Source organism: Rutilus rutilus (genome assembly GCF_951802725.1).
Source record: "Rutilus rutilus genome assembly, chromosome: 4".
Lineage (NCBI taxonomy): Eukaryota > Metazoa > Chordata > Actinopteri > Cypriniformes > Leuciscidae > Rutilus > Rutilus rutilus.
This window is the reverse complement of record NC_140212.1, coordinates 9,857,273-9,874,329: the sequence shown is the minus strand read 5'-3', so window position 1 is coordinate 9,874,329 and position 17,057 is coordinate 9,857,273. Positions and strand designations below refer to the sequence as shown.

General features: G+C 36.7%; 2 protein-coding genes across 3 annotated transcripts in view; both read left to right on the top strand.

Annotated features, from left to right (window-relative positions):
* Positions 1-12,134, top strand: part of btbd11a (BTB (POZ) domain containing 11a) — a 123,816-nt gene extending 111,682 nt beyond the window's left edge. For both annotated transcript variants that reach the window (XM_084406750.1, XM_084406749.1), the window contains 8 exons: positions 1,955-2,178; positions 3,143-3,321; positions 6,547-6,652; positions 7,369-7,471; positions 8,070-8,151; positions 8,344-8,412; positions 8,805-8,918; positions 9,387-12,134. In XM_084406750.1, coding sequence (XP_084262876.1) covers positions 1,955-2,178; positions 3,143-3,321; positions 6,547-6,652; positions 7,369-7,471; positions 8,070-8,151; positions 8,344-8,412; positions 8,805-8,918; positions 9,387-9,608 — 1,099 coding nt within the window. In that variant the 3' untranslated portion in view covers positions 9,609-12,134. The remainder of the gene's footprint in view (positions 1-1,954; positions 2,179-3,142; positions 3,322-6,546; positions 6,653-7,368; positions 7,472-8,069; positions 8,152-8,343; positions 8,413-8,804; positions 8,919-9,386) is intronic.
* Positions 12,135-13,045: 911 nt separating this feature from the next.
* On the top strand, positions 13,046-16,292 carry cyb5r3 (cytochrome b5 reductase 3). The gene is made up of 9 exons (XM_084407890.1): positions 13,046-13,431; positions 13,712-13,834; positions 13,937-14,009; positions 14,094-14,200; positions 14,276-14,405; positions 14,499-14,582; positions 14,676-14,761; positions 15,054-15,153; positions 15,268-16,292. The coding sequence occupies exons 1-9, from the start codon at positions 13,414-13,416 to the stop codon at positions 15,438-15,440; spliced, it is 894 nt and encodes a 297-aa protein (XP_084264016.1). The 5' UTR covers positions 13,046-13,413; the 3' UTR covers positions 15,441-16,292.
* The last annotated feature ends 765 nt before the right edge of the window (positions 16,293-17,057 follow it).

Genomic DNA, 17,057 nt, shown 5'->3' with positions numbered 1-17,057 from the left:
GCGCTGCATAATGGAACCTTATTGAAATTCATATTGCATACGTCTGAATGAGAATCCAGCATGTTCAACAGCCAACTCACCCACCTCTGCGGAATTAAGGCAATCCGTTATAAAGGGCTTCAGAACGGGACACATCTGTATCTGAGCCAGAACTGGATGTCTTTGGCTTCAAGTCCTAGGGATGTTTGCAGTTGTGCATGTCGCAGTGTTTGGTTGTTTATGCATATTAGATCAGTCGTAGAGCGTTGGTACTTTTATGAAAGTAAATGAGTTTACAAAGACAAGAAAATGCGGCAAAGCAGAGAAGAAAAACACATTGATAAATGGAAGTCATAAAGAAGCGCTCACAGTATTTTATAAATGTTCTTTTTTCAAACACTTTGTACTCATCAATCCTCTGATTGCACGCAAGTAATCCTCAATGGCTAATGGCTTTGTATATAACAGTCAGATTATGACAGTGTTTTTGTTTTTGAAACAGTCAATCTTTACTTCACACAAAAAGTATTCTGTTATTATTTACTCAAGTCATGACGTTCTGAACTTATACTAATGTACAAACGTTTGGGGTCAGTAAGACCTTTAATTGTTTTTGAAAATAATATCTTATGCTCACCAATGCTGCATTCATTTCATAAAAATACATTAAAACAGTAATATTGTAAAAAAAAATTATATTGTAATATATTTTAAAATGTAAGTTATTCCTATAATGGCAAAGCTGAATTTTCAGAATCCATACTCCAGTCTTCAGTTACATATTATCCTTTAGAAATTATTGATTTAATCAATGATTTGGTGCTGAACATTCTTATTATAAATGTTGAAAACACTTGTACTGCTTAATATTTTTGTGTAAACCATGATACATTTTTTTCAGGATTCTTTGATGAATGTAAATTCAAAATAACTGAATTAAAGTAAAACTTTTTAATGTTAGTGTATAAGCTGTGTGTGTGTGTGTGTGTGTAACAAAAAAGCATTTTAGGGATTCTTTATGCAGCTCTTTTTAATAATATTTTTTCTATTATAATAATTTTGTGTATAAATTTCAAGTTCATAATCACTAGCCGCGTTTCCATTACCCTTCAAATTGCGCAAATTGAAATTGTGCATTGAAAATACGGCCAATGAAAACACGTCAATTTCGACAAAACTCCCGTTTATCGCAAAAAAGTTCTTACGCTCGCATGAGGTGGTTTTTCAGGCAATTCGAAAAAGAAATATTTCGCAAAACTGCAATGGAAACAGTTTTTGCGCATTTACAGGTCACCTGACGTAGATGACGCGGTATGTTTGGACAGAATACGAGACAGTTCTTTATATATAATATATATCTATATATATAATGGAATAATGGACAATCAAGACCTCGAAGCAGATATGAGGGAGAAACACCCAGAAACACCTCATATGTGCTCACAGGTATAATAAGGGTCGTTCCTTACCATTAATGCTTGGAAAACACACATACATCTCCTTCGATTAATAATAATGGCTAGTACAGTGGCTGGGATATAGTACATAAACCTACCAACGTCCGTTGCCATGGTTTTTGGAATGATTTTACTTATCGCGAGAGGAAAAAATGAAGTTTTAGTCGCATAAGATCGGTCAATGGAAACGCTGTCATTTCGCAATAGTTTTTTGTCAACATTTTTAAAAAATCGCAAAAGTTTTGCGCAAATCTGTAATGGAAACGCGCCTACTGTCAAGCTCCAAAAAGACAAAGTAAAAAATGATTATAGCCTAAAAGTAGTCCAATTATTATAGTCTAAAAGTAGTCCATAGTCTTCTGAAATCACACAATAGCCTTTGTAAAAAAAAACTTTAAAAACTGTCAAAAAAGTAACAGCCGGTTTGAAAACAACATGAGGGTAATTGTTTTGTGAGTGAGCTATTCCTTTGAGTATACATACCTGAGCGAGTTTGTTACGTGCACTTGCTCCTGCAGGAACGTGTTCCGGAAGCTTCTGTCCCAGGTGGAAAAGGACAAGGGGGACGTGCTGTCTCTGGAGGAGATCCTAGCTGAGGGCTCAGAGGTCGTAGAGAGGAGAGCACCACAGAACGAAGGCACCCTCCGGACAGGCAAGGCCAAACTAAGAGCCCTCCGCGAGGCCATGTACCACAGTGCCGAGCACGGCCATGTGGACATTACCATAGACATCCGCAGCCTGGGTTAGTAAAAGCACTGCACGATTACCACAGACATCTACCGCCTGGCTCACTTCTGTCACGCAGCGATTAGTCTCAGCCTCAGATGGCATCTGATGCGCAGTGCACATAAAAACAGCCATTTCCAATCTTACTCGTGAAGGATAAAAAGTCCATTTTCTTTTTACCAATCCACTACTATAATGCTAATTTTGAGGCTGAACTAATCGCTTCTCAAAGTTTACCAGGTTAGTGGCATCAATGTTTTAGGCCCTTAGGTGCTAGTTAACTAGACACCCATGAATATCTTTTGTGTGTATTGTTTTCTGCCTGTCAGTATCACTATGCACCATTTTTATCCACTAAAAGACGATATTTACACTACCGTTCAAAAGTTTGGGGTCAGTAAGGTTTTTGTTATGAAAGAATTGTATAATTTTATTCAGCAAGGATGCATTAAATTGATTAAAAGTGACACTAAAGACATTTATAATGTTACAAAAGATTTCTATTTCAAATAAATGCAGATCTTTGAACTTTATATTCATCAAAGAATCTATAAAACATGTATGACAGTTTCCACAAAAATATTAGTCAGCACAGCTGTTTTCAGCATTGATAATAATAAGAAATATGTCTTTAGCACCAAATCAGCATATTAGATTGATTTCTGAAGGATCATGAAACACTGTAGAAAATTCAGCTTTGCCATCACAGGAATAAATTACATTTTAAAATAGAAAATTGCAATCCTTCAAGACTACTGTTTTATTTTTTTATTTTTTTACTGTGTATCCATTCCTTTTATACTGTGTTCTTTCAAAAACATGAAAAAGTCTTACCGACCCCCAATTTTTAGTGTAGTGTAATTGCAATATGCACTGCATTAGTTCTCCTTACAGGGGATTGACAGATCGATGGACGCGACAGATCGATTCTGAAGCGAATATAATTCTGAATATAATTGATATATGGATTCCATATGCAGGCGTGCCGTGGACCCTGCACACGTGGCTGGAGTCCCTGCGGACGTGTTTCGTGCAGCAGCGGCGGCCGCTGATCCAAGGCCTGCTGAAGGACTTCAGCTGCATTAAAGAAGACGAGTACACAGAGGAACTTATCACGCACGGACTGCCACTCATGTTCCAGATCCTTCGAGCCAGCAAGGTCTGTTCTCAATGCTTTATTACAGCCTGAGCCAGTATCAGTCCTTTATTTACCAGTACTTCTTGATCATATCAGGAGACATTCATAGTGCAGTAGAGTTTTAATCAAGCTGAAGTGTATCAATTCAGAGCCACTACACTCCTCCTGTCTGCCATCAGTGTTATTTTTATATTATTTATATAGTATTGTAGTATTTATTGATATTTTGAATTAGCTTTTAATTTAATATTTTCATTTTAGGCATTTTTTATGTGCTTTTGAAATTGTTATTAGTTTTTCTTTGAATATTTTATTTTTTTATTTCAACTTCATTTCAGTTAATTGTGAAGGCAACATTTCTAAATTTTGTTCAAGTTTTTCCATCTAATAGTATTTTATTTTATTTCGATTAAAGGGATAGTTGTTACGGAATGGCTGTGTCAATGAAGCACACAACGAAGGATGATTCCAGGAAATAGTCTTTTAATTAAAACCCACAAGGAACAGGAAGAGAAATTAAAAAACAACCATCCAACAAAGACGACAGACCACTAGACAGTACAAGACTAAAAGCGGGCATACACTGTGCGATTTTCGTCCGAGTTTGAGTCGAATTCTGACTCGTGCGACTCTTTTTCGGGTCGGGCCGATTTTCAGCTTTGTCGTGCGTTGTTTGTCGTGCAGTGTACACGGGGAAACGAGAGGCGATTAACCTCTCCCGACCGGCAATCGGATGGTCGGATGAATTTCTGGCATGTTATACAGTGCTATGCATAAGTTTAGACACCCATGCTAAAGTTGACTAAAAAGAGGAATAAAAAATCATCTTTTGGAAATTGAACTTAATGCCTTAATTAAAAAAAATTGGAAAAATCGAACCTTTAAGGACACCAATTTTCTTTGAGAATGAATAATGTATCGTAAATAAATAAATGTTCTTCCTTAAAATACAGGGTGCATAAGTTTGGACACCCCTATGTTAAATTCCCATAGAGGCAGGCAGATTTTTATTTTTAAGTATTTAAAAAAAATTTTTTTTTAGGATACTATGCATCCTGATAAAGTTCCCTTGGCCTTTGGAATTAAAATAGCCCCACATCATCACATAGCCTTCACCATACCTAGAGATTGGCATGGAGTACTTTCCATAAGATCATCTCTCAATGCAAATCAAATTAGCTATTAGGCTAACTGAAATAAAACCATGCCAATCTCTAGGTATGGTGAAGGCTATGTGATGATGTGGGGCTATTTTAATTCCAAAGGCCAAGGGAACTTTATCAGGATGCATAGTATCCTGGATCCATGAAGTAACTGGCCTTTAAAAATAAAAATCTGCCTGCCTCTATGGGAATTTAACATAGGGGTGTCCAAACTTATGCACCCTGTATTTTAAGGAAGAACATTTATTTATTTACGATACATTATTCATTCACAAAGAAAATTGGTGTCCTTAAAGGTTGGATTTTTCCTAATTTTTTAAATTAAGGCATTAAGTTCAGTTTCCAAAAGATGATTTTTTATTCCTCTTTTTAGTCAACTTTAGCATGGGTGTCTAAACTTATGCATAGCACTGTAAATTTTGGTCGCTCCTCGTGACTATATCGCGCAGTTGAAGCAGAGATACAAACCGATTGCCCTAAACTCAGTGTTTTTCCCTCACTGCGCCTGCGCGAAAACAGAAGTTTAACCATTTCATCTGCAGCAAAAAAAAAAAACTAAAAGTGGGAGATCTTTAAGTTCTGTAGTTCAAACTAGCTACAAATTATTGTTGCTTACCTCCAGTTCGTGCTGCAAAATGGATTAACCATTACCCACTTCTTCCAAGCCACCTGCGATGTACACTTTGCCTCTTTTATTAATTTGTTAAACAATGTTTTTGAAATAAAGCTGTTTTTAATTTTCATTGATGAATTTTTGCAGTGTTCGGACATATTATATACGGTTAATAATGAATTATATGCCTATAATTCATTGTAATCGACCTAAATGTTTTAGACAATTTTCAATGAGGAGGAGTAAGCTTCTGTGTGATATTTTATTATCCTCACAGCGCGTTGGTTTTGCGGTGATGCGCTATGAAATTATTGCGTGGCAATTTAACAGCCTATTTTAATAATAAAAGTAGCCTTCCCTAATAATAATAATAATATACAATAATAGCCTACTAATAATAATTTAATACATAAATTGGAAATGCTAAATCATCTTGATATTGATAGCTGATGCTTGTTTTGACAATATATCTGGATACATGATATCGTCTATAGGCGCAACCCGGCACAGGGGTTTATCGCGCTGATTCGTGCATATTTCACACGTATAGTGTGAGCAGTGAAGTCGCAGCTCAACGTGCGGACCGTATAGTGTGAGGACAGAAATCCTGAGCTTTGGCTTTACATCGCATACGATCTACTCGTTCAGTGTGAGTAGGTACCTTGCTGAAATCGCACAGACATCGCACAGTGCATGCCCGCCTTAAGACTTAAATACACAGGTGACAGGGAGGAACTGATTGACAAGATAATTGACACACAGCTGAACCAAAATAACTAATGAGGAGGATTACCATGGGAACAAATGAATGGCGGGAAACTGAACAATAGAAACGAAGAATAGAGTCCAAAAACAAACAGACATGTAACAATAGTTCACCCCAAAAAGAAAATTCTGCCATCATTACCCTTAAGTTTTTATAAACCTGTATGAGTTTTCTTTGTTCTGTTGAACAAAGCTAGAATGTCGGTAACCAAACTGTTTCTGGTCCCCATTGACTTCCATAGTAATTCTTTTTCATTTTATGAAAGTCAGTGGGGACCAGTTTGGTTAATCACATTCTTCAGAATATCTTTTGTGTTCAACAGAACTTTTTGGGGTGAACTATCCCTTTAACAAAAACTGTTTTAATAGTTTAGTAGCTTATGTTTTAGTCTCTATAATATTACAGCGCAGTTTTGTTGTTATTTTACACTTTAAATTATTTGCAACACTATTTAGAAATGAATGTCCCTCGTAAGTCTCTGCATTATTGTTATCACTGCGTGTCAGTCCCTGTCTCTGAGCAAACAGGCAATCAACGTCAGCCACACCAGTTTCAGCTTTCTCTGTAATTAACATGATAAATCCTCTCATTACAGAGCTCATCACAAGTGCCGTGTTGCTATTACCGTAGGCTTGGATGCGTTTTACTTTTAGAAAACAGAATTTAGGGTCTAACTACACCGTGTGTGTTTGTGTGATCTACAGAATGAGATGATCAGCCAGCAGCTGTCAGTAATCTTTACCCAATGCTACGGGCCTTTCCCAATCCCCAAACTCACAGAGATCAAAAAGAAGCAAACGTCACGTTTGGGTGAGTATGTCAGTGGCACCGTCTTGTTAAGTTCGCCTTTAAAAGGGACTCCATTTCTGCTCTGCCTCTACATTACTAACAATATCAATAATTTAACAGAATCAAACAAGCTAGAGTGTTTGGCCTGTGCTGCTATTCAGCACATCAGCAAAATTGCTGGGAAACAACAGTTCTATAAACAAGAAGATTAACTTACTTTTTAGGCACTATATGGGCAGTCATTTTGTCTGTTTTTGATCCGCTAATAAAAAATAATTAGACAACCAAAACTGTTGTGTTATGCATATTATGTGTCAATTCAGATCATTAGAAAATGCCAAATCAACTTGTGCTGCACAAGGATTCAAATTTATCTGGAGTTAATTGGTGAAGCTTGTTAAATCCATGCACTGAGCTGCATTAGTCAAACTACAGTGTCACAAGGACAGTTTCAGTCAGGGGACAAAAAATAATATAGAATTTTAGTTAAATTTCGTTTGACTCTCAAAGTTTTGGAGGAACACTAGTGCCATCTAGGCTTTGGTTAAGCTATTGCCAGGTATAGAATTATAAAACAGACATCTTTCATGCTCTTTCATTTAATGTGTTGATGACAGCCTGTCAAACACAAGACAAGCCACTACTGCTAAATAATGAAGAAGCTTGTGTAATCAGTGTTGTGTAATATTGCGTCTCCGACTTGGGGAATTCATCATTTGATTTGTTACATCCTACAGATCCACACTTTCTCAACAATAAAGAGATGTCTGATGTTACGTTTCTGGTGGAAGGAAAGCCCTTTTATGCCCATAAAGTGCTGCTCTTCACTGCCTCAGCAAGGTATGTCTTGATATTGTAGAATTTATTACACATGGCAGGAGTGGCAGAACTTGGGACGTCGGTTCTTTACTTTTAGCACACGTTCAAATTAGTTGGCTCACATTAAAAGCACTTTTCTAATATAGTCTATAATTCACTGTAGTTTTAGCACCTGACGTTATTTCAAACAGTGTCATTTTTGCTTATGAAAAGAATAAAAATTTCAGAAGAGTAAACTTAAAATGTATGTAGAAATAGCCCATTTTAAATTAACTATCTATCTATCTAATTGTTGACATTTCAATTTTGCCATCTTAGAAATTGGTACTATTTCATCTCAAGATAACATTTTAATAATAAAACCTTTCCAAATCTGCAAGGTTTGCAAGAATATTAATTCATGCAAAGTGACTGGATGGTCTAGGATTTAATGTCAGCATGAGCTAATTCATATTCATGAATTAATTTGCATGGACATGACATCATATCCTGCTTTGCAATTCAGAATATCTTACAGCCACACAATTTAAAATGTAAATGCTCTGTAAATAATTGATTTAGTAATAATACAGCACTTAAAGGAAGTTAATGTTTCTCTTTACCTCTTTCTGACATGCAGGTTTAAGTCTCTGCTCTCTAACAGACCAGCAGCTGAGAACACGTGCATCGAGATCAGTCATGTCAAGTACAACATTTTTCAGGTTGGAATCCTCTGATTCATAAATCCTACTCAAACTCATGTGGTATTACAGTCAAACTGCGCTACCCTAATTCCCTTCTCTGTCAACACAGTTCGGCTTAGTGACAAAATACGTCTGTACATTTGTGACTAGTGCTAAGCGTCTGTCTTAAAATGTTTCTTAGAAGTTTGAGAACATTTTTGTGTGTTTCAGCTGGTAATGCAGTACCTCTACTGTGGCGGAACTGAGTCACTGCACATCAGGAACACTGAAATTATGGAGGTATTAAATATTCTCCTCTCTTTCCTCCTTTATGTTCATAATTCCTGCGACCCTAAACCCTTTTTTCATCACCATGGCACCCACACACTAATGATGACTTAATGATTAATGACTTGAGATGATGCTGAATGTGATGAATGGATGAATTAAGGTCTGATGGCGTATGGGAGATTTCTCATGCCGTACTTATCGGAAAACACTTTGAGAAAAAAAAATCTATATGTAATCTCTCATTTATCTTTACCAGATGGAGGCTCTCTAGCACGTAGAACTGCAGCAGAACTTCTGATAAATGTTTATGTATTTTAAACTTAATTAAGCGATTGCTCTTGATCGTTATAAACCTGAAAGCTTGATGAGTTTGGCTCATTAACAGTCCCTCTGCTTCAAAGCTCCTGTCTTCAGCCAAATTCTTCCAACTTGAGGCTCTCCAAAGACACTGTGAAATCATCTGCTCCAAGAACATCACCACCGACACCTGCGTGGACATATACAAGCATGCCAAGGTACTCTGAAACATTCATTTACATGTCATTCTATTGCACTTTTTATTCATACATTTCCCTAGATTAGTTATTTAATGTGTTGTCAATGTTTGTAAAACCCTGGATTAACATTTTATTTGCATACTTATAAGGTTAATAACATTGATTAGACAAATACATCATGCCAAGGAGAATGCGACCTGTTCTAATAATTGCTTGTCTGTCTGTGTAAATGTCAGCAGCTTAATTTGCTCTGCTTGTTTTGAGTCTTTAGAAATATACAGATTAAGTATCTAGTGTGTGAATATTTAGGCAAGAATTGTGGTACATTATGTTATAGTACTGCATGGTTTTTACATTGTATACCTCTGGATACTGTATACCTTTAGCAGGGCTTTGTATACAACATTATTAAGGAAAGATTACAAGACATTAATTCAGAATTAAGAATAGTGTCTCACATTGTCATTACTTCCCACACATCCTCAGTTCCTGGGGGCCTTGGAGCTGGCAGCCTTCATCGAGGGCTACTTCCTGAAGAACATGGTGCTCCTGATCGAGCTGGAGAACTTTAAGCAGCTACTGTATGAGGTTCCTGCGGAGAGCCCCGGTCCAGGCCCGTCCTACGACGTCCTCCATGACCTCGAGAGAACCCTGGCCCTGCGCATCCGCTCCATCCATCTCTCAACCTCCAAGGGCTCCATCGTGTGACACGTTCTCCATACTCACGCCAACTGTTCCTTACAGCGGTTTCATCAAGAGCATTATTGTGTGCCAACCAGTTGGAGACATTTCAAACATCACCGCCGACATGACAAGCACCTGCCCGACGGGATGAACTGTAGGGAAGGCCAAGAGATGGGTTTTAGTCCACAGGCTAACATCTCCACAACGTTGCAGAAACGTCAGCCTGCTGAGCTCATACCATTCCAAGGGCTACGTTACGTTGTGGAAACATTCTAGCAACGTTGTGACAAGCTAATCACGCCCCAACCAGTGTTAGTGCCCAGGGAAACCAATGCTTCTGATGTCATCACTGCCTCGGCGATGCATGTGGATTGGGTCGGTTTCATTTTTAGGTGGAACTGTCACCATGCTACCCGCTGCGGACAGTTTTAGTAACACACACAGTTATATTACTCTTCAATTGATGTAATATTGTTAGCCTGCCTTCTGAACCCTGAATTTGTGTAACATTCTTTCCAAGCGACACTAAACGCTAAGCCAACAATGCATGTTAAGTTCGGTAGGTGATGCTGCCATCAAGTCCCTAAGCATTTGTTTTCAAGTTGGACAAAAACATCCACTAGGTGTAGAGTTTTAAAACGGAGGTGTTTTATATACTTAATAATACTCACATCCAACTACAACTTTTGGTATTTGTGTCACAGAACAATGATATGCCAGCTGTTTAAATCCTAGCACTTGTGTTTAAAGCTTTGCGGTTTTAAGGAATAGGGATTTGCTACCTTCAGTCTTTTGATCCAACATAAATTATCCAAGTAGACTAAACTCGTTTGAGTTGTTTCTTTTAGTTTATACTTCTCACCAAATGTTCATCACGTCCACCAGTGCGTCAGTTCTGAGCTATTCGTTTCAGCCCACACGTTTTAATGACCCTCCAATCTACCACTGTGCTTAGTACACTTAAAACTGAGCAGTTCATCTTTGCCTTGCGGTCGTGTAACCAACGATCTGTGTCGAATAATCTGCATGGGTCCTCCGCAGTCTGGAACTTTTGTAAAATACACAAAAAAACAGGAGCTCATTTTCCTTTAGTGGATGCAGAATTATTTACTAACGCCCATTTGTGCAGGCCTCTATGGTCCTTTGAGGTCTTCGTTGCTTGCGAGTCTGTCTAAACCGTGTTATGAAAGATGCCATTGCACTGGTTGCTACCTTTGTGGCCCAATGTACAAATCCCCAGTCCTCACCTGCTGCACTGCTTTTGTTCAATGTGAAAAATGTGAAGCCAGCTCAAAACAAGCTGTTTTTAGTGTGCATGTTCTGGTTTTACCTGTGTTTGTCTGTAACCCTTCAGGATGTTGGTAAGTTAGGAACTGCACTGGACGTATAGTGTTACCAGCAGAAGATTTTATTGACCAGGCTGAACCCAAAGTAACAGATTTATATTTTACGACATTTCATCCAAAGACTATCTGGAAATTACATCACCAAATACTCCATTTATCAGCACACATGAGAAGTGACTATATGATTAAGTACGCATGATGTGCTGGTAGTGCTATCCAAGAGTCCTGTTTTGTTGTATGATTTACATTTCATGTATGTAATGGAATAACTTGGTTATGAACATCCTCATGTAAATTGAAAGGTTGGATTATAACTAAATTTAAAATGAACAATTGAAATACATAGTTTACTGATATGTAGCTGACAATATCATGATGCAAATAATTTAAAACTGTGAAGATTTTATTTTAAAGAAACTTAGTATAGTTACTTTATTTTCTTACAAAGTACATTTATTGTGCAATCCCTGTCTGCTATTTTTGTGATAAGTCATAATGTAACTGTATCTACAGTATGTTCTTTGCAAAATGTCATTGCTTTGACAAAACACAAAAACAGACAAGGATAAATCATGTTCATGTCATTTTGAAGATCGGACCTGCTTAATGTCCTCAGCAAACCCCACCATTTGTGTTCACAGTTAAAAAAATAAATAAAAGGATTTGTAAAAGCAATACTTGACACAAATATGTCCATGCAAGGTCAGTGCTCTCCTACTACTTGTGCTTAGCATGGATGCTTCTCCATGTAGCCAAATGTAAAGCAGAGGCCAATGTCATGAAGTGTTCGTAAAAGCTGTAAACCTCCCCACATAAAAAGAGACTTGCTCTGTGTTTCTTGGCTTCAGCTTTTTTTCTGCTTCAAGGCTGTTAAACATGCTTTAACTCTTCGGTCTCCACTAAGGCACACTTTAGACAAAAACCTGCATGCTTTGGCTGGATCAGAGTCTAACAGAATTTGTTTGCTCTTATTATTTCACCTGATTGAAACATTGTACATTGTACAAAAGATATATAGAGAAATATCTATAGAACTTGGTGTAAATATAAGGGACGTGGTTGAGTTTAACAATCGAAAAAACAAGAATGTTACACTTGTGCTACAGTACAGTTGTTCAATGACATGCATTTGTGTACAGTCAATAGAAATGACCACGATTGACCACTGTGTTGGGTCGTCAATAAATTTCTGTGATAAACTGTCGAGTCTTGATTGATTGGCACCTTACATGTGTTCAACAGATCTTGTTTGTCACTTCAGTGAGAGTGTGGATGAAATTTTGCCCTCAACATGTAATGAGGTTGTATGGATGAAATTTTGCCCTCAACGTGTGAAGAGGTTTGGTCAGCTAGAGATCAAGTTGCCAAGCCCTTTTGGAAGACTAAACTGGTGAGTTTACCTGTCATATGCCCAAATTGAAACTTAGCAGAAAACATTAATGTTATTTGGAGTGTTTCCAGGATATTTTATAAACTACAATAGGGTTGCCTGGTCTGTGCAACAAAACTAGCCCAATGACAATATCCTAAATATCAAAACTTAAGCCATTCCCACACCTAAAATACATATTTTAATCAATGTCATATATGGGGGGAAATGTGCAATAACTTGAACTTTCTAAATGGCACCACGTCACCACCTATTTAAGAATTTAATACAAGTTTATTAGTGCTAACGATAATAACATTTCCGTGTTTCTTCGGGCTAAATTAGTCATTTTATTAAACAAATGTGTTATACATATAGTATATTATGTTATACTATATTACACAGTGTAGGCTACATTTTACATTCATTATATTTGCACTAAAATTACTTGTGAGCAAATGGGGGAATTAGTAACCATTTGGATTTTAACTGCAGAATCCAACCTCAAAATTGTATCGGAAGGCTGCAATAAGAAGTAAATTAAACAAGTTTAATCAAGCATTACGTTGACATGAGATTAAACTATTCAATACAACTTTCACCTTTCACCAATACCTGTAGCATATCTTTTATCGGGAACGATTTAGCCATTGCATTTATCACTTGACAAATTAACGAAATTCTTCTGCATACATTATAATAATTTCTTTATTTGGTTTAAGATCAAAGATTATTTGGACGTTGTCGCCGTCTGGTGGTCAAAGGATGAATAGCTCATACTTGCAACTGCGTGCGTTGACACCATAGTTCGTATATTCTCTATGATTAGACACAGGTTCATGTGTGAGCTGAAATATTGATATGTCAAAACGTTTTGATACAGTTATGGCGTAACGAAGCTTCGTTTACTGATGGTTCAAAACAAACGATTCGCAAAGGTTTCGGAGCTTAACGTAACGACGTCACTAGCAATTATCTCCTCCCATTCCAGGAAGAGATTGTCGTTTTGACAAGCAGGCGGCTAACTTTCTAGTAAAGTTATTCTTTTCCTGTAAGTGTTATAATTATAAGTCTTCGTTACTTGATAGAGTCTCTGTAAACACTGCAGGAGAAAATGTCCTTCATCATCAACGTGAGTATCTATATATGAAATAAATGCGTATGTATTTTTTTGCAGCACGCAACTGTACCTTGACACCTTAGCATACTGTTATCTCATTATTACAGATGTTTCAAGAATTAAACGAATGCTAATTTTATCCCGTTTGTTGACAGTCTCTGTGCAGCACACACACATCAGTTTATTTTTAGCCTTTGTGCAGGACACGCCCATTATAATTTTGTATTTGAACCTATTTGGTATAGGGTTGTTGCATGATTAGAAAATGCCGTTTTTATTTTCCTTTCTGTAGCTGATCTCTGGCAGCATCCAGTTCGTGTTTGATTTGCTCCGGAGGCTCTTTGGCAAGAGCAGACCTGCCATTACCCTTGAAGACCCCAATTTGAAGTATCCATTGCGCCTTGTGGACAAAGAAGTGAGACATTTTTTTTTTTAATTTGTGATGGTTTACCTTGTGCATAAATAAGTTTTTCTCTGCATCAGCTGCTTTAACTCCTTCTTTCTGTCTTTTGTTAAGATTATTAGCCATGACACAAGAAAATTTCGCTTTGGTTTAAAATCACCTGATCATGTTCTTGGACTTCCTATTGGTGAGTGCAGTAGATATGCTGTCATTTTGCATTTGACCATTGTTCATTGGCTAACTTTAATAGGCTGAATCATTGCATTTTTAGGGCAACACATCTACCTGTCTGCCAGGATTGATGGCAACATTGCGGTGAGGCCTTACACCCCGGTGTCTAGTGATGATGACAAGGGCTTCGTTGATCTGGTGGTGAAGGTATGCGTATAACAGTAACAAAAAGATGGATTTTTAAAGATTTTAAAAATGCTAAAAAAAAATATTTTATTTTAGATATACTACAAAAATGTCCATCCAAAATTCCCAGAGGGTGGGAAGATGTCCCAATATTTGGAGAGCCTTCGTATTGGTGACACAATTGATTTCAGAGGACCAAGTGGGCTGCTGGTTTACAAGGGCAAAGGTTTGTAGTCTTGAAATCCACTGTGAGACAAAGAAAAGCTATGAAAGCAACTGAAAATTTCATAATGAAGTTACACAATCAACATTTCTGCAGGATCATTTGCAATCAAGCCTGATAAGAAATCAGACCCTGTCGTGAAAACCGCAAAACATGTTGGCATGATCGCTGGTGGTACAGGTAATCACATCATCATGTATTTTATTATTATATCAGTTTTTGGAGCGCAATGAGACTTTTCCTGTTAGTACATCTTTGTTTTATTTTCTTTAGGCATTACACCTATGCTCCAGATAATCCAAGCAATCATGAAAGATCCAAAGGATGAGACTGTGTGCTATTTACTTTTTGCAAACCAGGTGAGCCAAGTTTTTTTTTCTTTTTTTTTCTGTCTGTCTGTCTGTCTGTCTATATATAGTTTTGCTTTATAATAAGTACATTTATATATGTCATTTGTATATATATATATATTATACATGATAAATAGATGTACTAATTATAAACCAAAACTATATTTATAAACCAAAACTATATTCATGTAAAAGGGAGTGTAATTCCTGTGGACAAAAAGACATCTCTTTGGTTCAATTTGTTTGTCTGGCAAGTATTTAAAACTAAGAATTATTCCCACTCACTACTTTCTTCAAACAGACAGAAAAAGACATTCTCCTACGCCCTGAGTTAGAAGAGGTCATGGCCAATCACCCGGAACGTTTCAAGCTGTGGTACACCGTCGACAGGGCACCAGACGGTAAGAACATCTTGTTTTTGCAGATGCTGTTTAGCCAAAGACTAATTTCAGTTTAGGTGACATTTAAATTTAACCAGATGGTGACGTGTTGAAATAATCAACTTCATGTGGTAGGTTGGGAATACAGCCAAGGCTTTATCAGTGAGGATATGGTGAAGAACCACCTTCCTCCACCCGGAGATGACACACTCATTCTCATGTGTGGACCTCCTCCCATGATTCAGTTCGCCTCCAACCCCAGCCTGGACAAGGTGGGCCATCTCGTTGACAGGCGCTTCACCTTCTAGAATGGTCTCACCCGTGACATCTGAAAGCAAGCGATTTTGCATTAAACAAGTGCAGCTTCAGTTAAAATGATAGCCATGCTTACACCTGCCAAATGCCTGTATGGCTTTTACACATTTTACCTGCACATTAACTGATCTGTATCTATAATGATGCAAAGAAAATGCCTGTACCTTTTGCATAAAGATGTATCTGCCATTAAGTAATGGAGAAGTTGTGTGTGTTTTATGCCTGGATTAAAGCAACCTTTTTTTTTTTTTTTGCATTATATTATCAGATGCAGGATGAAATTGGAATGGAATAATTTAATGTGACTTTACACTTTTAATCATCAACAAATATTGATGATGGCTAATAGTAAATAGTGTTGTACATTTTTACATTAGCAGCAACAACAAGCTGTTCATCAAAGTTCTCATTCATTAGTTTTATACTATTCATATTAATGCAATCACTCTGTAAGATGGATCACTCTGTAAGTGGGACCTGGTGTTGATCAATTTACACCGTTCATTTGTCTAGATCTGAGAAACTTGTTACAGCATTAGTCAAAACAAAACAAATTTAAGAACAAATCAAGAGGTTTGTCATTTATTAAGTGCCTTTCTGATAACATTGTTGTATTGCATAGATTTGATTCAGTTCTAAATGCATGATTCCATACAGTCCATGCTGAATTCAGTGATTAAAATTATATTAAAAAGATTAAAAAGTATAGATTTTTTTTTATTATTTCACCACAATTATACTTTTTGTATTTGACCTATGCTGTTTGCAGTTCACATCGCTTGTCTACATGACCGAAACATATTTCTGCAATAATTTTGCATTGACCAATAAAAGTATATTCTTTATTGTTTTTGTAGTTTGTTGTTAATATTTCAAGTTGTTTAATGTGTTAAAATGCTCTCTATAAGAATCTTATTTCTTTAAACTTGGCCTCCAAGTAAAACGTGCAATAAAAACTATATTTAATGTTTATTCATCAACAAATAGTCAAATGAAACCGTTCTGCTAATGTTTGTATTGGTCGATCTAAAATGCTCATATACTCGCTTGTTTTGTTGCTGAGTGAAGCAGGGATTTTAAACTATTCGACTCAACGAATTATTGGATGAGTGAGACAGTCATTTGTTGCGAAACATTTTACATTTGTGAAAATAATAAATGTATGTGCATTCTAACTCTTAGCTGAGGTTAATTCACTCATTGGGTTAATTTACAAGAACTGGTAGATCCATGTTGCTATGCTGTTGAGACCCTGACGAAATCAAATTTGTTGTAAAAAAAAAAGAAGCTTTTTTGCTGGTTTGTCGTTTTATTTATCAAATGTGCTGCTGATACACTTATTGACCACAAGAGGAAGCTGATGATCAACAGTTTAAAACTGTGGTTCAATATATATATATATATATATATATATATATATATATATATATATATATATAAATAGACTATGAAATGTAAAAGTGTGTGTGACCTTTTAGAATAGTAAATAGTCAATAACACAATCTGAAGCAACGCTGAGTCTGTTATAAAATATATTATAAAATAAACTTTTGCGGTTTTCATCCGCACCACTAGGCGGCGTAAGCGGCTTCACGTTCAGTCTGGCATTT

Bases quoted from the DNA above. Each gene is read 5' to 3' on its own strand.
- cyb5r3 (XM_084407890.1), top strand. The intron at 13,835-13,936 runs GTGAGACATTTT...TCTTTTGTTAAG, and splicing joins TGCGCCTTGTGGACAAAGAA to ATTATTAGCCATGACACAAG. The intron at 14,406-14,498 runs GTTTGTAGTCTT...ACATTTCTGCAG, and splicing joins GCTGGTTTACAAGGGCAAAG to GATCATTTGCAATCAAGCCT.